Source organism: Chrysoperla carnea, chromosome 5 (assembly GCF_905475395.1).
Source record: "Chrysoperla carnea chromosome 5, inChrCarn1.1, whole genome shotgun sequence".
Classification (NCBI taxonomy): domain Eukaryota; kingdom Metazoa; phylum Arthropoda; class Insecta; order Neuroptera; family Chrysopidae; genus Chrysoperla; species Chrysoperla carnea.
The window spans coordinates 59861148-59887597 of record NC_058341.1 but is presented as its reverse complement, the minus strand read 5'-3'; the positions used below and the strand labels follow the sequence as shown (position 1 = coordinate 59887597).

Below are 26450 nucleotides of genomic sequence, written 5' to 3'. Positions count from 1 at the left end.
ACAAAATTATGATATGCGATAAACTGATACGTAGGTAAGTTATTTTTTAAATGCATAAACAAAATAATTCTATTGAAACACAATATATCGTTATTTTATATCTAATTTTCTGTGCCATCCACAAAAGAAAACACTTGCACTGTTTATAATCCGTTCACACACATGCTATATTAAAAGCAAATGTAATCTAGACAATTCTAAAAAGAAATAAACATGATCGTTTTATATTAGGTAAACAAAGATAGAAAACTTATACAAGTATGTAATATATATGTAATATAATAGGCAATAGAACATACATGACAGTTCTAGAATTTGCTAGACTGTTGATTGTAACTATATAAACGGTGCACAGCGTGCGATATGGACAGATTATAATACGAATGGGACAATGTGATTCCTTGGTTCAATCTACCTCAAATTTTGAATAAACATTCTTTAACAGAATTGATGGAAGACGTGTTTCGTATTTTATTGAAACTCATCGCCTAACGGGGTTAAAAAGGGGTAAAAACTTTTTTTTTCTTTTCCTTACTTTATTCCCGACTTCAACAAACTGTAGGTGGTAGTTTAATGGCGGTTGCAGAGGGTATAACGTATAAACATCTGTCTCCACACAAAAAAAAAATCATAGAACATATAATCTATTTTATATCATTCACAGCTCTAGTTCGTAAGTCAATTAATAGAAATTTTCTTTTCATATCATTTAATTGTATGTTCTAAGATAATGTTTACATCTTTCTCTCCATTTCATATTTAAATAAGTAGAGTTCAGCTCAGTGTTTTGCGCAAAGTAGCATTTTGTATCTAGTATTTATTATGTATATTTAAATATCCTGTTTGAATCTCCAAAAGGCATTACTTAACAAATATTTTAGTGAAATTCGAAACAAAATATTTGTTAAATAACACCTATAAAATTTTATCAAAGTTTATTTCCGATTAAACTAGAAAATAAAATAAAAGACTATATTTTCGTTTAAAGTGGAGATAATGAGAAAAACCATATTTTCAAAATCCCAAATTTATCTTCCCATCTTCAATTAGAATTAATTAAGGCCCGCTCACATGAAAAAAAATTTTGGTTACAATCTATTTGAAACTAGCAAATTAATTTTTTATCATCAATTTGCCAATCAGAATGATATGAATGCAAATAATCACGGAAAATGACCTTTAATTAATTGCATGAAGGGAAAAGGACCTTACAAAATAAAATCACTTGAACTATGTTTCAAATTACATATACGGAACAAGTTTCACCTTTAAACATTTAAATGAGAAAGCTGATGGTTGAATTTAAAGTTTGTAATTTGTTTATGCTCACAGAAAGCTCACTGGAGCCTGTTTAACCGTTCCGAACTTCAATGAAACGGTATATATATGCGGAAAAACCAGAATCATTTCCTTTGGATCTAAGATCGGAAACCAAACACGGAGTAATTTGTAATATTTTTCAGTTTTGGTAAGGGTAAATAAAACCACATGATTCTCGAGTATAAATATGACTGTGCAATTTCATGTACCTACTTAATTTTCAATTTTTATGAATACTGTGTATACGGAACCTTCAAAGTCTTTGTTGAATTCGTAAATGCATACTTGCCTGTAACTGTTCCATATAAATGGTATAGTCGGGTGTACAGAGTTCAGTCCATAGATGGAATTGGTACCGCGTTGCATTTCTTCTACACAGATAAATTGGATACCTGTAAAATCGATATTTATAGACATCTATATATTATATTTGTGTTATATGTGTGAAGCGTTCTTTTGCTCGCTCTCTCTTGCTTGCTTTTGCTAAATGGACAAATAAGTATAAATCAAACAAAACTTCGTATGTCTGAATGAGACTGAATTTATTTGTGAAATAATTAACCTTAATTACGAAGGTCTGTGTTATGCCTTAAAAATAATAAATAATTTTAACGATTTTGGTTGGCTAATGACGTGTCGATTGCAAAATAAAATAATTTAACAAGTTTTCTAAAATTAAAAAAAGTAGTTGTTTGAATATCATATTTTAAAAAAAATGTTGTATTCTACAGCACTGGTTCAGTTAGGAGTTGATGAGTTTAATAAATAATTTTGTGAAGTTTAATCAATTTTGTGAGTGTTTTTAATTATTATTAATTAATTAATTAAATTATTTTTTGACAAGTAGCATATGATAGAGTTTTGATATAAATTTTTAGTTGGCGTTTTTTAAAATGAATTAAAAAATTTTCTCGAATATGAATTAAGTGTATAAAAATATTAATTTTAGGTGGTGTTTTGTAATATTTATAAATGATTTAAAAAATTTTGATACAATGTCTCAACATTTTATGACCGTTTGTGTATTTTGTCTAATATGTGCAACACATACCCCGTGCTCAGCACATACGGAGATTGTTGATCAAAAAATTCTTAAACATTACAATAATGGTTTAGCCGATCCGAATAGAATAAATATACCGGATCGAATAAAATCAAGTGATCATGGAACTGTGTTATCCAAAAATAATATGGATTCACCGAATTCAATTGATAATGATGTATGGATAAAACGACCAAATAGTTTTAAAAATGTTTTAAGTGATGAACAGATCACATCGAATTCGAATAATAATAAAACGAATATAACTACGAATACTTTTGTAAAAAGTGACGAACAATTAATTCGACATAAACGGGTGAAAAAATCTACGGAATTATTAGATGAACATTACTATGTAAGAAGAATTTTTCATATATTTAATCAGACGGGAGATCTTATACATTTAGACGATTTTAAAAATTTGATTAAACGATTACATTTATACAACATGTTTCATCAAAATTCAGACTCGAATAATAAAACGGTAAGTTTCATATTTTTATGTTTAATACTGCTATAATATGTATCATATTTTATATTCAAAGATCTAGTGTCCGAAATCCGATTACCAAGCGAATTTTTTTAATGTTTATTAATCAAAAGATATCCATAAAAGTAGAATACACTCCTGTTTTTAATACTTACAGTAGCGGCTTGTTTAGTTTTTCACAGCGCAGTTTCAGATTTTGCGCGCGCTTTTTAAAAATAAATATTTTTGTAAATATCATTGAAAAACATTAACATTTTGGACATTTTTACCAAAAAGTAAATTATATTTAAGAGTTTTTGGGTTATTTTTTAACCCGTTTTCCCCTAGATATCAGCTGGAAGACATTCAAATTGATTCTCCCTTCATTCCCATGCAAATTTTACATCAATGTATCTGTAACAAACCATGTACCAAAAAGGAAATTTTCCATGGGAGTTGTGGCAGGGTTAACAAGTTTTATCACATACTATATCCAATATCCTCTTAATTAGCCAGGTTCTGCTGCAAATTTCACTTTCAGTACAAAAATTCACTTTTACATTTTATGGTTTGAGCTATCGTTTTTTTTTACCCCACGGAAATCTCAGTTTCTCAAACTATTAAAAAAATTCTATTTCTTCTAGTGTGTGAAAGGGGAAAACATTCTAGCGACATTAACATATCAAGAATTTGATGAAAATTTAAATAAAACAGACTTATCCATAGAAAATTTTCGACAAGTATGTCCGTTACTTGTTTATCAATTAGCTGCTGATACATCAGAAGAACGAAATGGTTGTGTACTTGAACCAGAGGCTGCAGACGCGAAAACAATTACAAGGCATCATACAGAATCATCCACGAAAAATGATTACGGAAGTGCGGTACCAGCAAGTAATTATTCAATTATTATTATTATTTCTTTATAAAGTACGTTTTCGATATGTCTAACGGGAAAGCGTATTTGGGAATTACGCCACGTTAATAAACAAGAGCCTTGAATATATTTTTCATAAATAGTATTTTTTTATAAGGCTATAAATTTATCCGACATTTTATCTTGCTTTATTTATATTTACAAATAGGCCTTTGTTCGCTGTCGATTTCAATGTATCTTTCGTTAAAATTAGAAAATGTTCGAGACTAAATGACAAGATCTGAAATCAAAATTAAAATCGATTGATAAACATAATAATTCAATCAAATTAAACATTGGACCTTTGCATCAAATAAGACATTTTTATTTTTTTTATATGTTGTTTGCATTGTAAAGGCTATGTTAAATCTAAGTTTTCGACCTCGGAAAACCACCGGATCATTCCGAAAAATAAGAAAACCTTTGAAAATTTTAACTTTCAGATTTTGTCGATTTTGACTTGGAAGGACTGGTTTTTCATCAAATAGTATTTTGAAGAAGGGTAAATTTTTATCAATTTGAGATAAAGGTGATTTTTATAGTAGTATAAGTTTGTCTATTTTTTCAAGTGACACAATTTTTTGCAAAACTTTATCTCGTAAACCGTTAAAGATAGAACAAAAGTTTTAATATAAAAAATGTTCCTTATAAAAAAATTAATTTTTTCGTAAACATCACTGTTTACCCGCGAAGGCACAATGTAAGCCAAATTTTGGTGTCCATTTTCTCCAAGACTATAAAAGATAAGGACTTTATTTTATTCTATGCCACTGAGAGGCTTGAAAAGCAAAATTTACAATGTCTTCTATACTATACCTCTACATAAAAAAATTGAAAATCGGAATGTCTGATAAAGCTCCTTTATTGTCGAAAGATACAGAGAGAGAAGATTTGATTTGTAAACACAAATTCATCAGAGGATTGTCAGAGGGGAGTTGTAATTCAGAAGATATGATCAGGTAGAAACCTTTTCATTAGAAATTTCATTTAAAAATAATCATAAAATAAAAAATTTATTCATTACCGTTAAACTTAAAGTATAAAATTTATTAAAATTATTTATAATAGTACAATAAAATTAAATATCTATAATTCTATATTCTATTAGGAAAAAAAGTGCTACATGTTTGAATTTGGCATAGTTGTTATTTGTTTTTAACAACCTCGTACCGAAGTATTGCTGTAGGCTAAATAATCTTTTTGGAGTCCTTAAAACCTTTTATTGGGGGCTAAAGAACCTTTTCGGGGGCTTCACTTTCCTTCCCCAATTTTTTTCATATTTCGTTTAACCTCTAAAATCTGTTTTTTACGAATACTTAGTTTTCTTGAAGAGCAATCCTACTAGCAAGCAAGTTTTCCTCTATCTCTTACTTCAGGCATATAATCCGATAGTTTAATAGAAAACTCAGTTTTCCAATTTAATTTTCTTAAACAATTAATAAGATAGCTAATCTACAAAAATGCATTATGGACATTTTCCAAATTTCCCTAATTATTGAATTGATTTTTTCTAAAATTTTCAAAATCAATTTTTCCTTACCTTAAAAAGGAGTAAATCAAACTTAAAAAGCAGTAATTTGTCTCAAAATTTAATCCTCAAATTTTAATTGAATAGGCAAATTTTCAATTTCCCATAAATGGAGAAAAAAAAGTATTTAAAAATTAATTCAAAAATTTTATATATTTGTGTAAATGTCAAAATTTTTTTTTTGATAAAAATAATAATGTAATTTTGAAAAGTTATGTTTTATATAACAAATGTAATGCATTCGACCGGTAAGTGTTTAGACAATGGGTGAAACTTTTTTTTTTTCTTTAAAGTATTTTCAAGTTGTGCAAATACTGTCGAACATTATTAGAATATTAATTATTTTTAAACAGCGAATTTGTTAAAAGTATAATTATTCAAAATTCATTGTTTATTCTACAATCTGATATATCAGGGCTAATTCAAAATAAATCATCTTTAATACAATGTTTCAAAAAAATCAGTAGGAGACGATTGGGCACTGGGGGGGCGGACACTGTAACACACAAATATTTCTGGGTTTTTAAACGTGCTTTCATTCAAAAATTTGTAATGCAATGAAAAAAATACTTTTTTTAGACATATGTTTCTAAACTTTTCAAATTTTTCTGAGATAAAATTTACACAATATCGAGCTGATCTTTTTAAAAAAGAATTTCTCTTCTGTCATTCACGAAAATCATTATGCCATACTTTTCAAAGATTGTAAAGTTAAACCTTCAGGTCTCACGTTTTTCAAATGGTATATATGGTTAAAACTTTTTCTATCTTCATATAATTTTATCTATTTTCAACATTTTTCAGTTTTTTCAACCTATCTACAATTTCAAAATGTTTTTTTTTCAAGTACTTCAGAAATTGTGAGAATATCTCTCATTACGAGAGTAAAAATGTAAGCCAGAAAATATTAACTTTTCGGGCTCATTCGTGTATTTTCGTTAGTTTAATATAAGCCGTATTAATAGTAATCAATCAGTAATCAATTGAATTTTATATCGAAAAAAGATAGTTTAATTACGAAAATAATGGTATAGGCTTATCTAAAAAGAAACCGTTCATGGAAAAAATTAATTTAATTCAAAATAGCCATGAACACTTTTCGATAGAAAAACTATGATAGGAGTTTTTAAAAATAAATAAAATTTTATTAAAAATATGTCTCATTTGGTTATCAATGGGGTGAAGATCGACCTTATTTATACCGCCTCTTGTACTACAGGACTTTTTATAATAAATAAAAACTTTCTGCCTAAAATTAAAAAAAAATATATTTCTTATCCTCTTGTTCGAAATGCGACGCAAATTGCGATACAAAAGATGTATACAACAGACTTTTCAATAACGTCACAAAAATTTGATCTCATTAAATGTTCCCATATTAATTAATAATTTTAAATTAAATTTAAACAAATTTACGGAACCTTCATTACGTCTCAAGGTTCATACTTAATTTCTGTGTATACGATTTCAATTAATGGAAATTTCCATTTAAAAGAAGCGGCATTTATTTTATTAATTAATTTAATATTGTTATTTGGATTTGGGATTCCCCAAATTTTTTTAATATTATTTGTAGTATACAGGGTGGCCATTTTAATATATAAAGACTAATAGCTCATTTTGTAGTTAACCAATCAAAAAATAACTTAAACGAAAGTTGCAGAGTTTGATGGTGGGCATCATGTTTTGACATCAGATTGAACCAAGTTCTCCGAGTTGCTTTAATAGTCATTTTAAATTCTAAACGGTAAGAGATAGAATAAAACAATAAAACTTACAATTAGAAAGTTGATCCTCATAAAAAAAAACTAGCATTTAGTAGGAAGAAAATACTATGATTTTAGAAAAATGGTTTAAGCAAAAGTTATCAAGGACAATAAAGTTCATCCGTTTGTGTTAATAACTTTTACGCTCAGGTAAATTTTCAAGATCAATTGAAGATTCACAGGCGAATGTTCTATATTGCCCTTGACAACTTTTGGCTAAAGCAATAACGACATATTTTTCTCAAAGTTAACGATTTTCGAAAAAATGTTTTAAATAATAAATGTTAGTTTTTTTATGAGGATTAACTTTCTAGTTTAAAGTGTTATTCTATCTCTTACCTTTTATGATCTAAATTAACTATTAAAGCAACCCGAAAAATAGGGTATTATACTATTTTTGAAAAAGTACATTAAAATGTTGATTTTGAAAATAAAAAGTCACCAAAAATTTATTTCGGAAAAATACACACGCTTTCTTGCCAAAAACTAAAATTAAATTTTAAAATTTTTTTAAACTGTCAAAAACGCGGGCATCCAATTTCATGACGTAATATCGGTATCGTTACACGAAATAACACAAATAAGTTTGACAGATATATTCATAGACATCTGATTATAATAAATATAAATACTTATTATCTATGGATATATTATACCCAGCTGCCTACACTAAACTAATTGATGGTCTATGGCTCATAGCGATATGAAATCACAGCAAGCCTTGTCTAGGTCACGTGATATACATTTTAAAAATTACGATTTTTAATTTTAATATTTTAAAGAAAAAATATGCTTTTATGACTCGAAATCAGAATATTTAAGTATATTTTTACATAAATTTTAACTTTTTTCAAATTTCATAATTTATTTTTGATTAACGATAATACCCTATTAGGTTCAATCTGATGTCAGAACATGATGCCTCTCATCAAACTTTGCAACTTTTTTTAAAGTAATTTTTTGATTGGTTAATTAAAAACAAAGGCATTAGCCATAATAGATTAAAATGGTCCACCCTGTATGCCTTTAACAGCATAATGACATATGATGACAAAAATATTGATTTTAAATTGGATTAATTTCATGTTTAAAATTTTAATTTTTGAAATATGAACATTTTACAGCAGCAATGGTTAGTTTTTAGGGTTCCGCCATCAAAGATGAAAAAAGGAATAATTATGCCTTGCCCGGAATAATATTGGTCGATTTGCCTGAGATTTTACAAGTTGGCGTAGTTTTCGAATATATCTTGCTCTTAGATAAGTTAGAGTTATACCATCTCTTTTTCTTATTTTTCGGCATATTTCGGTCGTTTGCCGAGGTCGAAAACTTGGATTTAACAAAAATGCCTGATTTGATGCAAGGTTTCACCCCCTTTGCATGTATAATTTGACTGAATCATAATATTGATGTATAAAATTTCAAATCATTTTCATTTTTTCGGTACCGAAATACCTTAAATTTAAAGATTACGAGAAGTACTAAATACTGCTCTCGTTCACAGATAATCAAATATTTAAATTAATTGATTTTCTTTTATTTTATTTTCCAGTATGGCTGTACGCAACAATATCAGTGATAATAATAAGTGCATGTGGTTTATTAGGTGTTATTATAATACCATTTATGCAAAAACATTTTTATCATCAACTATTACAATTTTTAGTTGCATTAGCAATTGGTACATTGTGTGGTGATGCTTTGTTACATCTGTTACCACATGCAATGTTACCACATCATCATCATCCAACTTATCATCCACATCCACATTCATCATCCTATAGATATAGTAGTAGTGATAGTGCATCATCATCAGCGATACCACCATTATCAGCAGCATCTACATCACAAACATTTCAACATAATCAAAATATGTGGAAGGGTTTTGTTGCAATGTTAGGCATTATATTCTTTTATTTTGTGGAGAAGTTTTTAACACTTGGTGCTGAATGGCGTAAACGCCGACAAAAAAAACATAAGGTAAGTTTATAAATATAGTCTTGGAGACTATGTAGAATAAAAGTTTCCCCTGAAAAATATGACACCCGCCTCACGAAAAGTATGCACTAGAGTGGTAGTGGAAAGGAGATAGAAGCTTAGCATCTTTTTTACCGACCGCCAGATTTTTTAATTAACACATCTCCTCAAACTCTTCCACCCTTTACCTTGCCTGTTTCTCTCTTTTAGCCCTTTGGTCAATATCGAGCCGATGCGCCTTTACAAAAGATAGTACAGAGCTCCAATTTAGTAGCTGCGCTTGGAGTTCACTCATTTTTATACCAATACCCGTGTAATAATTAAGATAGAAAGACCGTAAGACTTTTTTCCTGCCGTTTGTGAAAAAAATGGCAGAGGAAAAATGTCGTATAATTTTGTAAGGAATGTAACCGTACTAGTCCAGTAATTACACATCAGAGCTTGCGTCAAATCCGGTAGTTCTGATTTTTTGCAGACTTATTTATGATGTTGGTCCAATGAAAAATCCAAGTTTGTAACCGAGCGCCGAATGCAACTTTGTCAAACATCAAAAAAACCGTGAAAATTTCGGTTTTTTTCAGATTAACATGAAAACGTAAATAATTAGCTATAGAAATGTTTAAACCATTTGATAAAGTATTACATGTTACATCTGCTGTTGACACAAAATACAGAGTGTTCTATTTAAGTTAAACAAATTATTACTGTTTAAAACTTGTAATTCTTTAGTCATAATTTTAGGACAACCTGTATATGTAGTTCAATTATTCACAATTGCGAACCAAAACTCAATTGATAAGTCGATTTCAAGTTGAATTTTTTATGAAAAACGAATATAAGCTTTTAGTATTTACACGTTAAAATTGCTGCTAAATTTTCAGAAAATGAAGAATGTTTCCAAAACCGTAAATTTTAAGTGAGGTAAACCCTCACTTCGTAGAACTTGATAATAAAATGATATACAGAGTGTTCCCTTAAAAAAACTGACATTTTTCGTGTTTTTCGGACATCCTGTACATCTACTTTTCGGACATATATTTCAGAGAGAAAAGTTTCTTAAAATCAAGCAGTTTAGCCATAATCTTTCATGTCGTTTCACGTCAATAACCCTGTATATCTCGAAAACGGTTCTTAACAATTTTTTTTTCAAAAACAACGTATTCAAACATTAATTTATGGCGAATATTTTTTTACCAAAAAACGGGTCTTGCCTGTCTTGTTAAAAATATAAACAAAAAAAAACAACAAATAAATTTTGAATTGTGCACTCTGTTGTCACGAATATAAGGGAATATATTAATTACTTATCTTACAACGATTGTAAGATAATTAATCGGAATTGTCAAATAAATTACGGTTTTCAAAAGAGTTCACCATAGTTATTTTTAGTGCAAGTAAATACGATTTTTATATGCAGTAGGGCCTCGATAGTTTCTTGCTAACAGACATATTTCTGTAGATCGCAATACCGCGCAGTATCGTTTCATTCATTTTTTAGTGATACACATAGTGTTATTGTCGATTTTTCTTATGCCGTTTGTCGCTCTGTCTTTTTGTTTTATCTACTACTATAGCATGCCGACCTTTGATTATTATTTGTGGTTAAAATTTCCGCGTACTACATCGCGGACACCCTCATATTTTCGTTATTTAAAGGAATATCGATTTTAAATTTACACAGGCATACAGGGTAATGGGTCACATTTTTTAAGATGCTTAACCGAAATCTGGACTTAAAACTCAGCCTACTACAAATTTACAAATAGGGCCGATTCTTAACATATTGCCTAGCGTCAGAAATGGTTAGAGATATCGAAAAAAATTATTTAAAAAAGGTGCTTAGAATATTTTTTTACACCCATATACCGATTTTCATGGCAAAATTCACATTTTAAAATTTTTTATTATAAAGTTCAGATTTTGGCTAAGCATCCTAAAAAATGTGACTCATCACTTTGTATGACTGTGCATTTCAAATCGATAATCCTATAAATAACGAAAATATAGAACAGCTAAACAGTCAGGCCTGGTCTCATTATTGGAAAATTTTGGGTTATTCGGATTATTGACGAGGCCCTACTGTAGTGAAGTTTGTCTGCCTAACGCTCCCCCCTCCCCATCATTTAAATTTTTAGAATCACTTCAATATTTAATGGAATCTCAATGATTTTTGTGGCCAATACCATTATTAACTAATTTAGGAATAATATGTAAAAATGGAAGCCATGTATGTTCTCTGCGCTGATTTTGGACACCATTTTATTCCTTATTAAACATTCATAGGTTTTTAAAAATTTTAATTCTATATTTATTTGTTGTAGCTTCCAGCACGCGTACGTGTTATGAGAGATAATGATTCGTCAATTGGACAAAATTCTGTCGGTGAGAAATTATGTAAACATAAATATAGTTCCTATCCATATTGTTACGATGAAATTGCTACAGAAACTCAAGGTAAGATTCATAATGATTTCAAATTACATTTTTTCTAAATTTAAACTTGTAATTTTAAACTAATTTAATAAGAGTTTGATAAGATACATCATTAAAATTGACCTCATTTAGAATGCTTTAATTGTTTTTAGTAATCTCTTTTTAATTATTTTAAGTTCTTTTTTTAAATAAATGCACTATATTGTATAAACTGATAGATGTGCGGCCAAGCATAGTTTTTGGTCATTTCAGAAAAGCTGAAAATTTCATAGGCGTTAGTCAGCATCGCGTTCTCAATCGCAAGCCTGTTTTGCGTTCTCAAAGCGGGGGATTCTGGCCCCAATAGAGTGCCAAACATTTAGCGTCTGTCTCAAGTTTGAACTGATTACAGAAAAGATAGTACCGATTTTAATCGTCAGATACCCCAAAAAAATATAGTCTATGCGAGATCGCCAGCAATAAGAGTGGGAGGAGGGTTTAGCTAGTCCTCAGTGCTAAATATGTCGATTCCGTCTCATCAGGAAACTGTTTTCAGAATGTCTGAAATCTGCTCACATGAATAGTTAAGTTTAAAAATCGCTTCTCCGCCATTTACAATTACGGACGATGTGATTTTTAGAGTTAATTCTTAATGTGAGCAGATTTTCAGCCATTCTGAAATTAGTTTCCTGATGAGATAGAATTGACATATTTAGCGCTGCGGACATCGACTATATATTTTTTTGGAACATTTTTCGATTAAAATCAAAGTCCCTTGCTTTGAAAACGCGGAATTGGCTCACAAAAAATTTCCAACCTTCCTGAAATGACTCACTAAAACTACGCTTGGCCGCACATCTATGATATTTAAACTGCCATCGTTTGGATCAAATATTTAAAAGTCTAGCCGCCGATTACTAAAAATGTTTATAAAATCACGTAATTAGTTCATTTCAGGTTGTCTGTCTGTAAATACGATAACTCAAAAATGAAAAGAGATATCAAGCTGAAATTTAAAGCCTGCTTAGGACGTAAAGTGTGGCTAAGTTCGTAAATAGAACAGCAATAAACTTTTGTTTGAATTTTTTCGTAAACATTACTGTTTACCCGTGAGGGTGCAAATTAGGACAAAACTTTGGTGACCATTTTTCCACATTGAAAACGCCTCAATTTCCAAAGTTTTCCAAATGAAAACGTTGTAGGTTACACTGAAATGAAGCCACTCACGAAGTTTCCTAAGAGTGTTAGTCACGAAACCATACCCCCCCCTCTGTACTGCAGACTATTATGGTATTTTCTTGAACAGTTTTTTAGCATACTGCTCGAAACAAAAAATGGTCATTTTAAAATAAAAAAGTCTATCCGATTAGAAGCAATTATTTTGTTTATTGATAACACTAAAAATGCTTATTGTTTTTTTTTTGGTATTGATAAACACCGCGCCACTGTACAGGTTGACACAGAAATATACACATAATTATCAATTTTAAATGCTGATTCCATTTTGATATTTTGTATCATTTTTTATAATATTCAAAATTGACAAAATTATTTGTTAAAAGTGATCCATTCCTATTGCAAAATGACATATTCTTGTAATATATACACATTTTCGTTTTTATTCCCACTACTAGATGGCGCAAATATCCACTTTATATGAAAAATAATTTAAATGTAGGTCATTTTTAAGAAATTTTTGATATGAAAATGTCGAACTAAGTTAAATGTCTTCAAATTCTCGAAAGAACTATTTACTTTATTATGTGGCCAAGTCCGTTATTTATTCATGTAAATAAAAACGAAAAAGTGTATGTATTGCTTTCAACTAGCTTAACTAGCCGTTCAGCTAACAGCCTAGGCTTTTAACTAAACAGCACCGTTGGACTAATGAACTGGTTGGCTGATGCTTAGGCCATTCATATAATAGGGTGACCATTTGACAAAAAAAATATAAAAGATATTGTTATTTGGTAATCATGAGATCAAATAACGTAGCTTTAAAATAAATTACACATGTAAATAATTAAAATATTATTTGTTAACGTAAGTTATACTTCCATGGCATTTGGATCCGCAAACAAAGCTGGTTTTTAAAACAAGTAAATCTATTTTTGCAACACTGATTCACAGACTACTGACTATTTTGACTTATTACAATTACATTTTTGGAATACCTGGCCATCTGGTACTATTAAAAATCAGTTTTTATTAGTACCATACTCATTGTTAGTTCTAACTTTTTTAACAGTCAGGCCTGGTCTCATTATTGGAAAGATTTGAGCCAGTCTATATTTAAATGGGTCCCAGCTGTTAAAATCGTTATATAAACTACAGGACTTGGTTTTTCTTCTCTGTATTTATTTTACGGAGTCAGGTTTTTTGATTTTATTAATTATTATTTTTTATTTATAAATTAATAAATGATAACCAACACTGTCTATACAGAGTATTTCAAAAATCAAGTCGGCCACCTTTTATGTTCACTTGTTTTTGAATATAAATTAAGTCGGAATTAATTAAAATCATTTGCAAACGTTTGTATGAGCGCCTTTACTATGAATATTTTGTTAATTTTTTTTAAGCATTAAATTACAATAAGTGACTTAATACTTTTTACTGAATAAGCTGTTATCTTCAAATTCTTTTTAATATTATTTAAACCACTTATGAAATAAAACAAAATGTATATTTCTAATAATAATACTTATTTAAATCGTTGTTATCTCTAACGACAAAATTCGTATAAATATTTTTACGATAATTTATTTAATCTATAATATTTGAAAAATTAACTGTTTTTTTAAACGTTCTTAGTCACTTGGAAGCTTTATAATATTATTTAATAATTTGTAAAAATACAATTCGTATTGAAACCTCGTATGTAAAAAAGAAAATAAAACATTTATAAAATATTTACCTAAATATCCATAAATTCTTATTTTTTCTTATTAATATTTTTTAAATGTAATTTAACAATTATTTAAATTACAAACCATAGAGTGTAGACTTTCATTTTCATCCATAAAATTATATTAATAGTGTGTCGTTACTATGGTAACTCCCTGAAATAAAACTAATGCACCGAGTTAATGTATACGCTTATCTCTTTTTTGATGGTGGTACACCTAGCCCATCCTCCGTTTTGTCTGCCCGCTAAACATAAACTTGACTCCTATTTCTAGGATAATCAAACATATGTCCCATTTGCTTGTCTTAGGGGTGGAATTGCAAAATATTCTTTCTTACTAATACAGTGCATAATACAGTAACCTTGTCGTTTGAAAGTACGGAGCAGTCTGCATCAAAACCGGTAGTTCCGATTTTTTGCAGACTTGTTTATGATGTTGGTCTAATAAATAATCCAAGTTTGTGCCCTCGAGCTGCTAAACGGGTAGTTTTTGAAGTACCTTTTCAAAATATTTTTAAAGTAGACTAAATTTGTTACAATATGAGACTAAATCCTCTCTGTAGACACAATAGTTTCCTAGATAAATCCATTCAAAATTTATCATTTTTTCAAACTTCGTAATTTTCTGCAATATATTATGTCGTTTTGAATGAATTTTGACCCTGAACAACACCAGCACACTCCGTCTGAGGTAAGTGGAAATACCTCCCGCTAGAGTAGTTGGAGTGACGTCTGAAATATTGCAAAAGATTGAGAAGTTATTAAAAATGATGAATTTTGAACAGCTTTTTCTCGGAAACTATTGGGTCTTCAGTGACCATTCTAGTCTCATATTACAGCAAATTTAGTCTACTTCAAAAACTACCACTTTAGGGTTATAATTGACAAAAACTGGAAAAAGCTGAAATTTACACAGGTTTTTTCGATTTTTGACAAAGTTGCGTTCATCGACCAACATCATAAACAAGCCTGCTAAAAATCAGAACTACCGTATTTGACATTAGCTCTGATGTATAAAGTTACGTCGATACATTTTGAAAGCCTTTATCTCGGAAAGTATTGAGTCTACAAAGTCCATTTTAGTCTCATATTGTAGCAAATTTAGTCTACTTTAAAAACGTTCTGAAATGGTTTCATAAAAAAACTAGTCTTTTAGGGTTATATTCATAGGGTCATAGATGGTTAGAATATCGAAAAAAAAAACTATTAAAAAAGTTGATTAGAATATTTTATACCCATATACCGATTTTCATAACAAATCGCATTTTTAAGTTTTTCATTATTTGGGTCTTAACTCAAAATTATTAAAGTTTTTTTTGAAATACTTAGAGAAAACGTGTGCTCCGGATTCAAATATTAAAAGAACATTCAAAATTTGAACTTTTAAGATTGCCTAGTTCCCAAATGGACCAACATTGTATTATAAGTGAAGCAAAGTCGACTTATTATAAAGTGTGCTATACGTGTAAATAAAAAATAAAAAAGTAGTTAAAAACTGTAAAAATTTTCGTTTCGCATATATATGAATCTATTTAAAATTTTATCTTAAAAATTTTAAATGATAAAATAAATTCGATTTTCGGACAATTTTATGTTGTAGTTACGATAACTTTATGTGTACACATAGCAAATACTTGAAATAACCGTGTAACACTTTTTAAAATTATTTTATCAGTATTGTTTACTTATTGCAAAATAGTAAAGTAATCCTAATAATTAACGAAAAAAATGTTTTTGTAGGCATCAATTTTTATTTAATTTTAAAATTATAATACATTTTTTTTTTCAATACAAAAGATAAAATAAACGAAGCTAAAAGTCCACAATTTAGTAATTTTAATCAGTTTTCAATCTTCATTTTCTTAATCCTTAAATAATTCAATTTTAAAAATAATCTGACTTTAAAAAATATATTAAATATTTTCAGAATTTTCCCACATCGTTTTACTAGCCTAAAGAAACATTGCTATATACTTTTTTCGGGGTAGTGAATGTTGGCTTAAGTTGTAGTAGATATCGAAATGGGATACATTTAGACTGTAATGTCCATTGCAATCCTTAAAAACGATCCATTTCTGACCACAAAAAGTTACTATTTCTGGAACTGTTTTTAGGTGGTTAAAAAAACTGAAGATATTTTAATTTTGACAAAATTCAATTCGGAAAAGTTTCTTCCAAAAAAGAAATTTTCGACAGTTTTTGATAATCCAATGTTCCATCATTAGCTACGTTAATTATCGTTTGAAATTTTATAAACAATGTTGTAGAAAATAAAATTTATTTAATTCCAATTTGCCTAATACATAAAAATGTTATATTTTAAATTACGAAAATAAACATTTTCTGATATCAAAAATTTCTTCTTTTTTTTTGCCAAATGATAATTCTATTGTATGAATAGCCTAAGCATCAGCCAACCTGTTCTTTAAATGTTGGATTAGACGCTGCGGATAAATATCATGTAGGCCGATAGTTCAACGGTGCCGTTTAATAAAAAAGTATAGGCTGTTAATTGGACGGCTAAGAAAGCTAGTTGGCTGCGACATACACATGTATATTCGCCGATTTTTTAGGATTTTGATGTTGTTTATATCTTCAAAATTGATTACAAAAATGAAAGTATGGAAAGAAAATAATATAAATATATAGTTCAAGTATTATTTTAACCATAAAACGCCATGGAGCAGGCGCTAGATAGAGTTGATTGTTCAAAAATCGAGGAACGAATTTGGTCAATTGTTATTGTTCAGGAAAGCTTATAGAATAATATTCTGGATGTTGCCAGAAACCACATTGGTACAATTTTTGTAAACTCCTCCTGTTCCTAATTCAATTGACAAAATGCTGTCCCCGATTTTTGCACACTCAACTCTATCTAGCGCTTGCTCTACCCTCAACAAGGCCTATAAATTTTGTATATACAGAAAATATTTTTATTCAAAAAGTTTTTAAATACATATAGGCAATTTTTTTTACAAATATGTTAAATACAGTCCAAATTAAGTTTCTCAAAATTTTAGGAAAATTGTAAGTTGCAATAAGGGCTTAGAAAACCTTGTTGAAGGTTTTACTGGCATTTTGTGTTTAAAATAATATTTGAACTAGATACTATGTTTGTATCATTTTCTTTTCATAATTTCATTTTTTTATTCGATATTTAAGATATAAACACTAATAAGTTTGCTTGGCAATTTGTTCTTAGTGAATTCTTCATAAACTAAACTTTCTTCTAATTTTAAATTAATACTTTCCTTTTTGTTTCAGATGATCATCATAATCGTGGCAATAATGTAGCACATAAAAGTGGTGGAAGTAGTAACACAATCCATAATGAATCATCTGGCCATAACGATACAAAAATTACAACATTAGGTGAATATGAAGAGTTAGATGTAAATAATTTCCAACAAAAACCACATTTAAATAATCATAATAATAAAACAATTGAAACAAATCAAAATGAATTATTATCATCGGATTTACCAATGTTGGAAATACCAAATAATACAGGTACTACACCACATAGAGAAACAAATATTATGTTTGAAAATAATTTTCATAATTCTTTAGTTGGTGATTTACCATCTCATGGCGGACATGTTTTACCAGTTAGCGAAGAAGAGAGTTACACTGTTATATTAAGGTAAGTTATTAGATTGTAAAGTTGCTAGAGTCACAGTTAAGACAATAAAATTAAATTTTTGGTTGATTGTTATTCAGCCAGATATAAGGAGCTTGCTCATACAGTTTGTGATTAGTTATTATAATTATAACCTATATAAAAAGTGGGCCATTTTAATCTATACACCTAAATATCTCGTTTTGTAGTTAACCAATCAAAAAATAACTTAAACAAAAGTTTGACGGGGACATCGTGTTCTGACTTCAGGTTGTGATTTATTCCTAAACATAGAATAACACTTTAAATTAAAAGTTGATTTTTATAAAAAACTAACAATTTTTGTTTAAACATGTTTTCGACAAACGTTAGATTTCGGAGGAAATGCAACTTAAAAATATACCATTATTGCATTTAATCGAAAGGAAACACACTACGGAAAAAAGCTTTAGCCAAAAGTCGTCAAGAGCAATAGAGGACATTCGCTTAAGTCCATGACTTTGACTTACAGTTATCGATAAACTTTAAGCGTATTTTCTTCCGATTAAACGCAGTAATAACATACATTTAAGTCGCATTTCCTCCGGAAGCTAACGTTTTTCGAACAAATGTTTTATACAAAAATTGTTAGTTTTTTTATGAGGATCAACTTTCTAATTTAAAGTGTTATTTATCTCTTAACGTTTAGGATCTAAATTGGCTATTAAAGAAATCCGATGAAGTGGGTTCAATCTGATGTCAGAACAGGATGTCCCCATCAAACTTCTGTTTGATTAACTAAAAAACGAGATATTTAGGTGTATAGATTAAAGTGGCTCATCCTGTATATCTTATATATATAGGAGACTTTCTATAGATATAGATAGATAGTCACTCATCACGATATCTCTGAAACTATAAGACCTAGAGAATTGAAATTTGGCAGGAATATTCCTTTTGCCAAGTAGAGGTCAGCTAAGAACGGATTTTACGAAATTCCACCCACAAGGGGGGTTGCGGGGGTGTTCATGAATAAAAAATTCATATTTTTCAATTATGGCTTTTAATAGTTCAAAACTTGCTCAGAATGTTTTAAATTACATTTAGAAATTTTTTTAACCTTCGGAGGGTAGAAAGGTGTAGCGAGAAAGTGGGAAGGAAATATCGAATATTTACAAATATACCTAAGTGGGGTATCAAATAAAAGAGCATGACGTGTACATTACAAAACTGTTATCCAACGCAAGGAAATGTGGAGGGAGGGGTGCAAGTGGGGATGTTGCCCAGCAAAGCGGGTAGTTCCCAGCTAGTTAAATATATATCAAGTTAAACTAATTTTAGCCTCAATTTTGTAACGCTTAGAAATATTGATGAAATGAACAACATTTTGATATAGCTGTTCATAAAATCACTTAATTAGCCCATTTCCGTTTGTCCGTCTGTCTGTCCGCCATCTTGTATTCCGTAAGAGATAAAACAAAAGTTTAAAAAAAACATTCCTTATAAAAAATAAACAACTTTTGTTTGAAACATTTTTAAATATTATTGTTTTAGCTTGAGGTAGCAAATTAGGCTAAAACTTGAGAGTTGTGAAAGAGAGTTGTGTGTGTTTTTTTATGAAATTTTTGTGCCAAAAAAGTGAAATTTTTGGCCTAAAATGGCATGATTTTCGGAAAACGTCACAATATTAGTGTAATGTGACATCAGATTTGTATTCAGCGACCAATAATACTTACTAGATATTAAGCCAAAATAAGCATTTCAAAAAAAATTTGGAATACATAGGCCTTCCTATGTCTAGGTTAGGTTGGCTTATTTCTTGGGGTTCTATAAACACGTTAAAAAAAGTTTCATTAAAATAAGTGCTAATTTCTCAACTTTTCCACTGTCAACACTTTTTCCGGTTCATTCACTGTATTTATACTCTCATGATTGATGAATCCAAGGTTAGTTCCGTTGCTTCATTTCCTTTAAAATACATATCAAATTGTAAGGAAAAAAATATTTTTTCACCTGAGTGCTTCCTTCAATTGTGCAAGTCAGTCTACAACTCTTGTTCTTCATATTTTACCAATTTGCTAATCCTTAAATAGCATTAATTTAAAATTGTAATACACGTTTTTAATAATTTTTAGGGCACATGAAAGTAAACATCATGGTCATTCACACGCACATGGTCATGTCCATTCTGCACCCGATTCACTGTCATCTGTCGCATGGATGGTGATTATGGGCGATGGTTTACACAATTTTACAGATGGTATGGCAATTGGTGCTGCATTTGCATCTGGAATTGCTGGCGGATTTTCAACATCGGTGGCAGTATTTTGTCATGAATTACCACATGAAATTGGTGATTTTGCTGTACTGTTAAAAGCTGGCATGAGTGCCAAACAAGCAATTTTTTACAATTTACTATCCTCAGTATTGTGCTTCTTTGGATGTTTATTGGGTGTTGCTATTGGACACAGTGATACTGCCAGTGAATGGGTATTTGCTGCGGCTGCTGGGATGTTTATTTACATTGCCTTAGTTGATATGGTAAGTTTATTTATTTTTTAATCTAGTATAGTTTGGTTGATTTCAGTTTTAAAAACTTTAAAATTAATAATTTATATTTATACGATTGCATAAAAAAATGGTACATTTTAATTTTCTTAAAATTATAAATAGCTATACCTCTGAGAAAAGTGGTCAAATCGGAAAATTTTTTATCATTCGCCACCGCCTTGTGTCGAGGATTGGAAGGGTGAGAAAAGTTAGAGATATCTTAACTCATCCTTCTTCCAATCTTCGACACAAAGCTGTAAGGGGTGATAAAAGTTTTCAACGTTTGATTAAATAACTGGAAAGTAAAACCACTCGAATTTATGTGATCCCTCGTTCTTATGTGATCCCAATTAGTATATTTTTATCGGAAATTTAGATGTTTGAAATTTCGAAAAATTAAATTTTTTTCTAAAATGTGCGATTTTTTTGATAGCTAATGTTATCCGATCAAAAACCTTAAGTATCTGAAAAGATTTTGAACAAGTGATTTTTAATGAAAAACGGTTGACATAGGTAAAATATCTTGATATTGAAATTTATAATTTTAATTACTGGATGGGAATACTTTCAACACAATAATTGAACTAATTTATATTGAGTTGTTAAATTATCTTTAAAAAATATTAGTTTTTTTTAAGATAATTTTTTCTAGAAAATTCTGCGTCTAGCCGAAGTCCAAATGTCGAAGAGTATCTCTTTTGCAGTTAATAGTTTATTCAATCTAAATTTCAGACTTGATATTTTTTATTCTATTAACGTAAAAACTTAAGCGATTTTGTAACTGAACTCTCCTCTCTATCACATTCAACGCAATTACAAAACCCACCAAAATAGCCCTAGCGTAGCAAGCGAGAATGATATGAATATGTCTCTAGCCTTCTCTAACATTTTGCTTAGATCATTATTTTACTTATTACTTTGTGTTTGATGTGAACTTCTCTTTCCTTCTCCAATAACTTGTTTAGATCTTTTTCTTATTCTTATTACTTTGTGTTAGATATGCACTTCTCTATCCTTTTCTAACAAGTTCTTTGGATCTTTATCTTACTCTTACTATTTTTAACACTTCTTTAAAACTTACAGCAGCAATTATATTACTTGCTAACGTGGCGTCACCAATTTGCTCTTTTTCGATGGCCCTTTTTTATGTACAGAAATAGTTCTCCTTATCTCTACCCTTCGTAGTTAAGGTAAATGGACTTATCTACCACTCCAAAGAGCATAAAATAGAGAAGAAGGCTACAGTATAAGGTGATTCACGCTACCCTTTAAACATCGTGTTAATTACATTAATAAAAAATAATTACTAAAAGGCAGACACTTTTGTAGCGGTTTGCTGTTAGAGGGCAACCACAAGGAAGAAAAGACAGCATTCCATGCCAAGGTGTTGGTGGTAGCTGCAGTGGTTTCGAATAGAGTAGAGGTCGATGGACTGCCTTATCACATTGCAAATATGATTGACGGATTATGTGATGATCTTGAGATCGTGGGTACTTAAAGCCCGGCAAAAGTGTCTGCCTTTTTGTAAATATTTTTTATTATATATAATTAACACGCTGTTTAAGTGGTAGCGTGATTCAAGCATTTTATATTGTACTTTTAAAAAAATCAACTTTAGTGTGGCTTTCTTAAATTTTAGCCCCCTTTAAAAATGTCTTATTTATTTTTGATTTAAAATAACCTAAACTTTCGATTAATGTTATGCGCATGAAGGTTTTAAGGAAGGAGAACGATCGCAATAGAAAATATTGTCCCCAAAATATGGACAAAATAAGTGAGGCGCTGGGATCGCTAAGTTGTCTCATTAAATGCGAGCTGTTGTGCGCTAATATACTACTTACCGACGACAGCGCGGCTGGTGGATGAAAAATGAACTATAAATTCTACAAATTTTCAGGGGCAGGTGCGCTAATGCTTTAGTACATAGCGATCGTTCTCCTTCTTTATAACCTCCATGGTTATGCCTATGATTCAAACACTTTTTTTGGGCCATATTTTTTTACACTCTGCGCAGTACCTGATGTCCACCGATGGTTCAGACAAACACATGCATAAATGCTAAGCTATTAAGTAGATACTATGCTCAAACACTTCATGAAATTTGCATCATCAGCTCTCCGATTATAAACACTGTTCACTTCCATAATTTTGTTTAAAAAAATTATGTTAACATAGCATAGTTTCGATCTAAAGACCTTTCTATAATGAACCTAGCACACTTCCACTGCGCCATTGTGCTCTGTGTATAAACAGCGTAATAACATTTACTGATTTTGTTGTAAAAACAGTGGTGTTTACATGACCCACACACCGATTGCATTCGTATACGCGAATATGTATACGCGACCTTCTCTTCTATCTTATTTAACCCCCGAACTTAAAAAAAGGGGTGTTATAAGTTTGACCGGTATGTGTGTGTGTCTGTGGCATCGTAGCGCCTAAAGGGATAAGCCGATTTTGATTTATTTGGTATTGTTTGAAAGGTAATTTAAATTTAAAATGTTTGAGAGTGTTCTTAGCTATATTTCAAGTGCGAGTTTAGGGTTCCGTAGCCGAAAATTTTGTCGGGTTTTTTTTTTTTTTAATTTTGTAAATACTTGTATTCTTTGTACCACTCTGTGTGGTAAAGCGTAGTCTTACCCATTTGAAGACACAATATTTTCTATATAGTCTTTAAAGCACTCTGCATTATTTATAATTTCCATATGATTAATAGACGAGTCCATATGATTAATTTGTCGATCATTAGCTTAAATAAAATAATTATCCACACGATGTTCTAGTGTTATGTAATCTATTCCATAACTCAATTTGATGGCATTCCTCATATGAACCTACACTTTTATTTCTTGTATTCTTCTTCAATCAGTTGATATAATTTGAAGTATTATCAAAATTATCATAATTTTTTCAGATACCGGAATTAACATCAAGTCATTCAAAAGAAGGTGGTTCATTATTACAATGTCTACTACAATTTCTTGGCCTTATGACTGGTCTTGGTGTAATGACATTAATTGCATTATATGAAAATGACATTAAGGGAATGTTTGGTGAAGATTAATAAAAAAACCAAAATCTACTTAACTCTATAGAGACAGTAAAAAAACATTAAAGTGAATTACACATGTTCGTTCTCCCATACACTCACACACTTACAAGTTAACGATGAAATCTAATTACATTACACAATTCAAAATAAAAGCAGTTTCATTATAATTATAATAACAAAGTTATTCTGGTGCTACTTAGGTACTACACTATATTATTCGAAAATAAAAAACCGCTACGAAGATTATGTTGTCTAAAAGCACATATAAAAATACATTTAAAACTCTTAATCTGTAATTCATTGTAGGTTAAATTTCGTCGTATGTTTTTTTGTTTTTGTTTTGTTTTTGTCACAATTTTTTTTTTTAAAACTACTAACTCCATTTCACGCAACAGCAGCAAGCAAGCATTAAAGCTAAACCAACATACACAAGATGGAATTTAGCTTACCGATTTATATTTATTGCTCTAAATATGGTGCAAATTATTCCTATTGTGTTCGTTTTTATTTTAAATGATAATAATAATATTATTGGCAAACGCATTTAAGTTTTTTGATAGTTCTTTCTTTCTTTTTTTTTTTTTTTTTAATTTGTAAGCATGGTTGTCAGATTGAGTGTTGTCGCAGAAGAATTGATGAGGAGTATAATATAAGAAATATTATACGAAAAATAAGGAATTCGATTATATGAATTTTTTATTCACAAAAATGTGGTGTATTTATTACTTTTTCCAACCTCAAAAGTTTTCGTCCAGGGAATTTGTTCCGAGATTTTAAAACATGAATGTATATATTCGACAATCCTGCGAAGGAATAATTATCTAAGATTAAATAATTAAGGTTGGCTATATTTGGCTATATTTATTTTGGTTTGGTTTGTTAACCAAATACATCATCAAAGTTCAAAACGGTACTCTCAAATGTGTACAGTAAACCCCCTGATAATCCGGCCCCTGGCTAATCCGACGCCTCTTGTAATCCGAACTAGTTTTTTTTTTTTATTAAAAGATGGTAATATAGCTATTATTGAATATAGCATATAGAATCTTATCATTGGATTTGTCGGATTACAAGGTACTGTTTTGTAAAAAATTCCGAACTATAGGGAGTCTTAGGTAGTACTCTATAATCCGACAAATTACCGGGGATCCACTGTTCTTACTTTTGGAGGGACTGCCTCAAGCTAACATTCTATTATATCCCTAAAAAAAGAAAAAAAGTGATTTTTGGAATATTTTAAGGAAAAACTATTATATTTAATTTAAAACAAAATGAGCTTTCATTTTATTGTAATATTTCATTTTGTCTACATAAACTACAAAAACAGCATTTTGCAGTTGGAGTATTCTAAAATAAAAAATTAAAGTATGGATTTCGTATTAGAAATATTTAGGATTTCATAATAGAAATATTTTGTTTACGTATAAAAAAGAAAATCGACAATAATAAGAGCTCTATTTTCTTTCAAAAAATTTGCAAAAATTCTGATTGTAAGAATTAGGTAAAAAGTTCTCGATGTATGAATTTGTTCCAAAATACTTTCGAGAAAAAAAATAATGATATCTGCGATGGTGTATAAAAGAAAAGAAAAACTTACTTTGAATAAATCAAAGTTCATAATGTTTTAAGTACTTCACGATTTAATTTGAAAATTTTGTCAATTGTCAAGCTCAAAAAAAAAAAAAAAAAAAAAAAAAAAAAAGTTTATTTTTGACGGAAATCTTATAAAATTATCTACGACGATCGACCCTAACAAGCGTTTTTCTTAAGAAGCTATTTTCACGTAGATGATTGCGATTATGTAGACTTGTACTAACATGAAGTAAAAAAGTTTAATTTACGATTTAGGAACTATATTCACAACTAATTCAAAACTTTTGATAATTTTAATAAAATAAAAATAACAAAAATAATCAAAATTCATCAAACCCTAGTTAAGAAAATGATAAACATAAAATATTGGACGACTATGTACACCACATTTCAAAGTTAATAAAAAAGGTTTTAAATTATTGAGAATGTTCTGCATTTTTTTTGCAATAAGTGTGTCGGTTCTGTTCATTGGCAGCAAATATTTAAAATAACTGATTGTGTATTCCAAGTGTAAATAAATCTGACAACCTTGTTTGCAGACAGTTTTTGTTGTTGTTGTTTTTGAAATAAAATAAAGAGTACATATAAATACAAGAAAAAAAATCAATTAAAGCCTCGTTTGTTTAACAGTTTTTAGAGTTTGAAAATAAGGGAATGGATTCTTTCAAAAAAATTTGATATGATCTATTATCTGTGTAAAACAGGTATGCACCAATCGATAGATGAGATATTATCTAATTGTTGTTAAATGAAACCGTGCACAAAAAGAATAAAAAAATTAGACGAATTGTCCACTTGATCGGAAAAATACTCACTTCGTTCGTATGTTTCCTGAATCCCCTTCACGTGGACAATTGTCAACTGCATGAATGTGTTGCAAAATTTAAAATCTGTACCGACTATATATGAATATGAATATGTGGTAGTTTCTGGTGTTCGGAAAATAAAAAAAAAGCCGCCGTATAACCTCCAAATGTCGTAAAGATCGACATGAAAGTCTGATTTTGAGCAACATTTTCCTTCCGTTTTTCGTTGAAAAAAATCGTGCCCGTAAGAACATTTGTTCCGCACTTCAAGTTAAGACGAAAATTATCATAAAATGTGCGGGGTCCTTTAATTTATCTCGCCTATTTAAAAAAATAATTTTTGTTTTAAATCACAGAGTCAAACCTAGAGTTAATGTTTATTTTACAAATTTATTTTTTTTGGTTCATTAACTTGAATTTACATACACCAATATTTATTTTGTGCCCATTATTTTATTTTAAACAACTTGAATATTTTTCTTTTATGATAATAATATTTTTTAATAATTAAGT

At 29.6% G+C, this 26450-nt stretch overlaps 1 protein-coding gene across 1 annotated transcript; it reads left to right on the top strand.

The window, feature by feature from the left end:
- Positions 1-2280: 2280 nt before the first annotated feature.
- On the top strand, positions 2281-24979 carry LOC123300049 (zinc transporter foi). The gene is made up of 8 exons (XM_044882517.1): positions 2281-2846; positions 3476-3725; positions 8594-9021; positions 11340-11472; positions 17603-17848; positions 17909-17981; positions 20072-20477; positions 23401-24979. The coding sequence occupies exons 1-8, from the start codon at positions 2316-2318 to the stop codon at positions 23548-23550; spliced, it is 2217 nt and encodes a 738-aa protein (XP_044738452.1). The 5' UTR covers positions 2281-2315; the 3' UTR covers positions 23551-24979.
- Positions 24980-26450: the final 1471 nt, after the last annotated feature.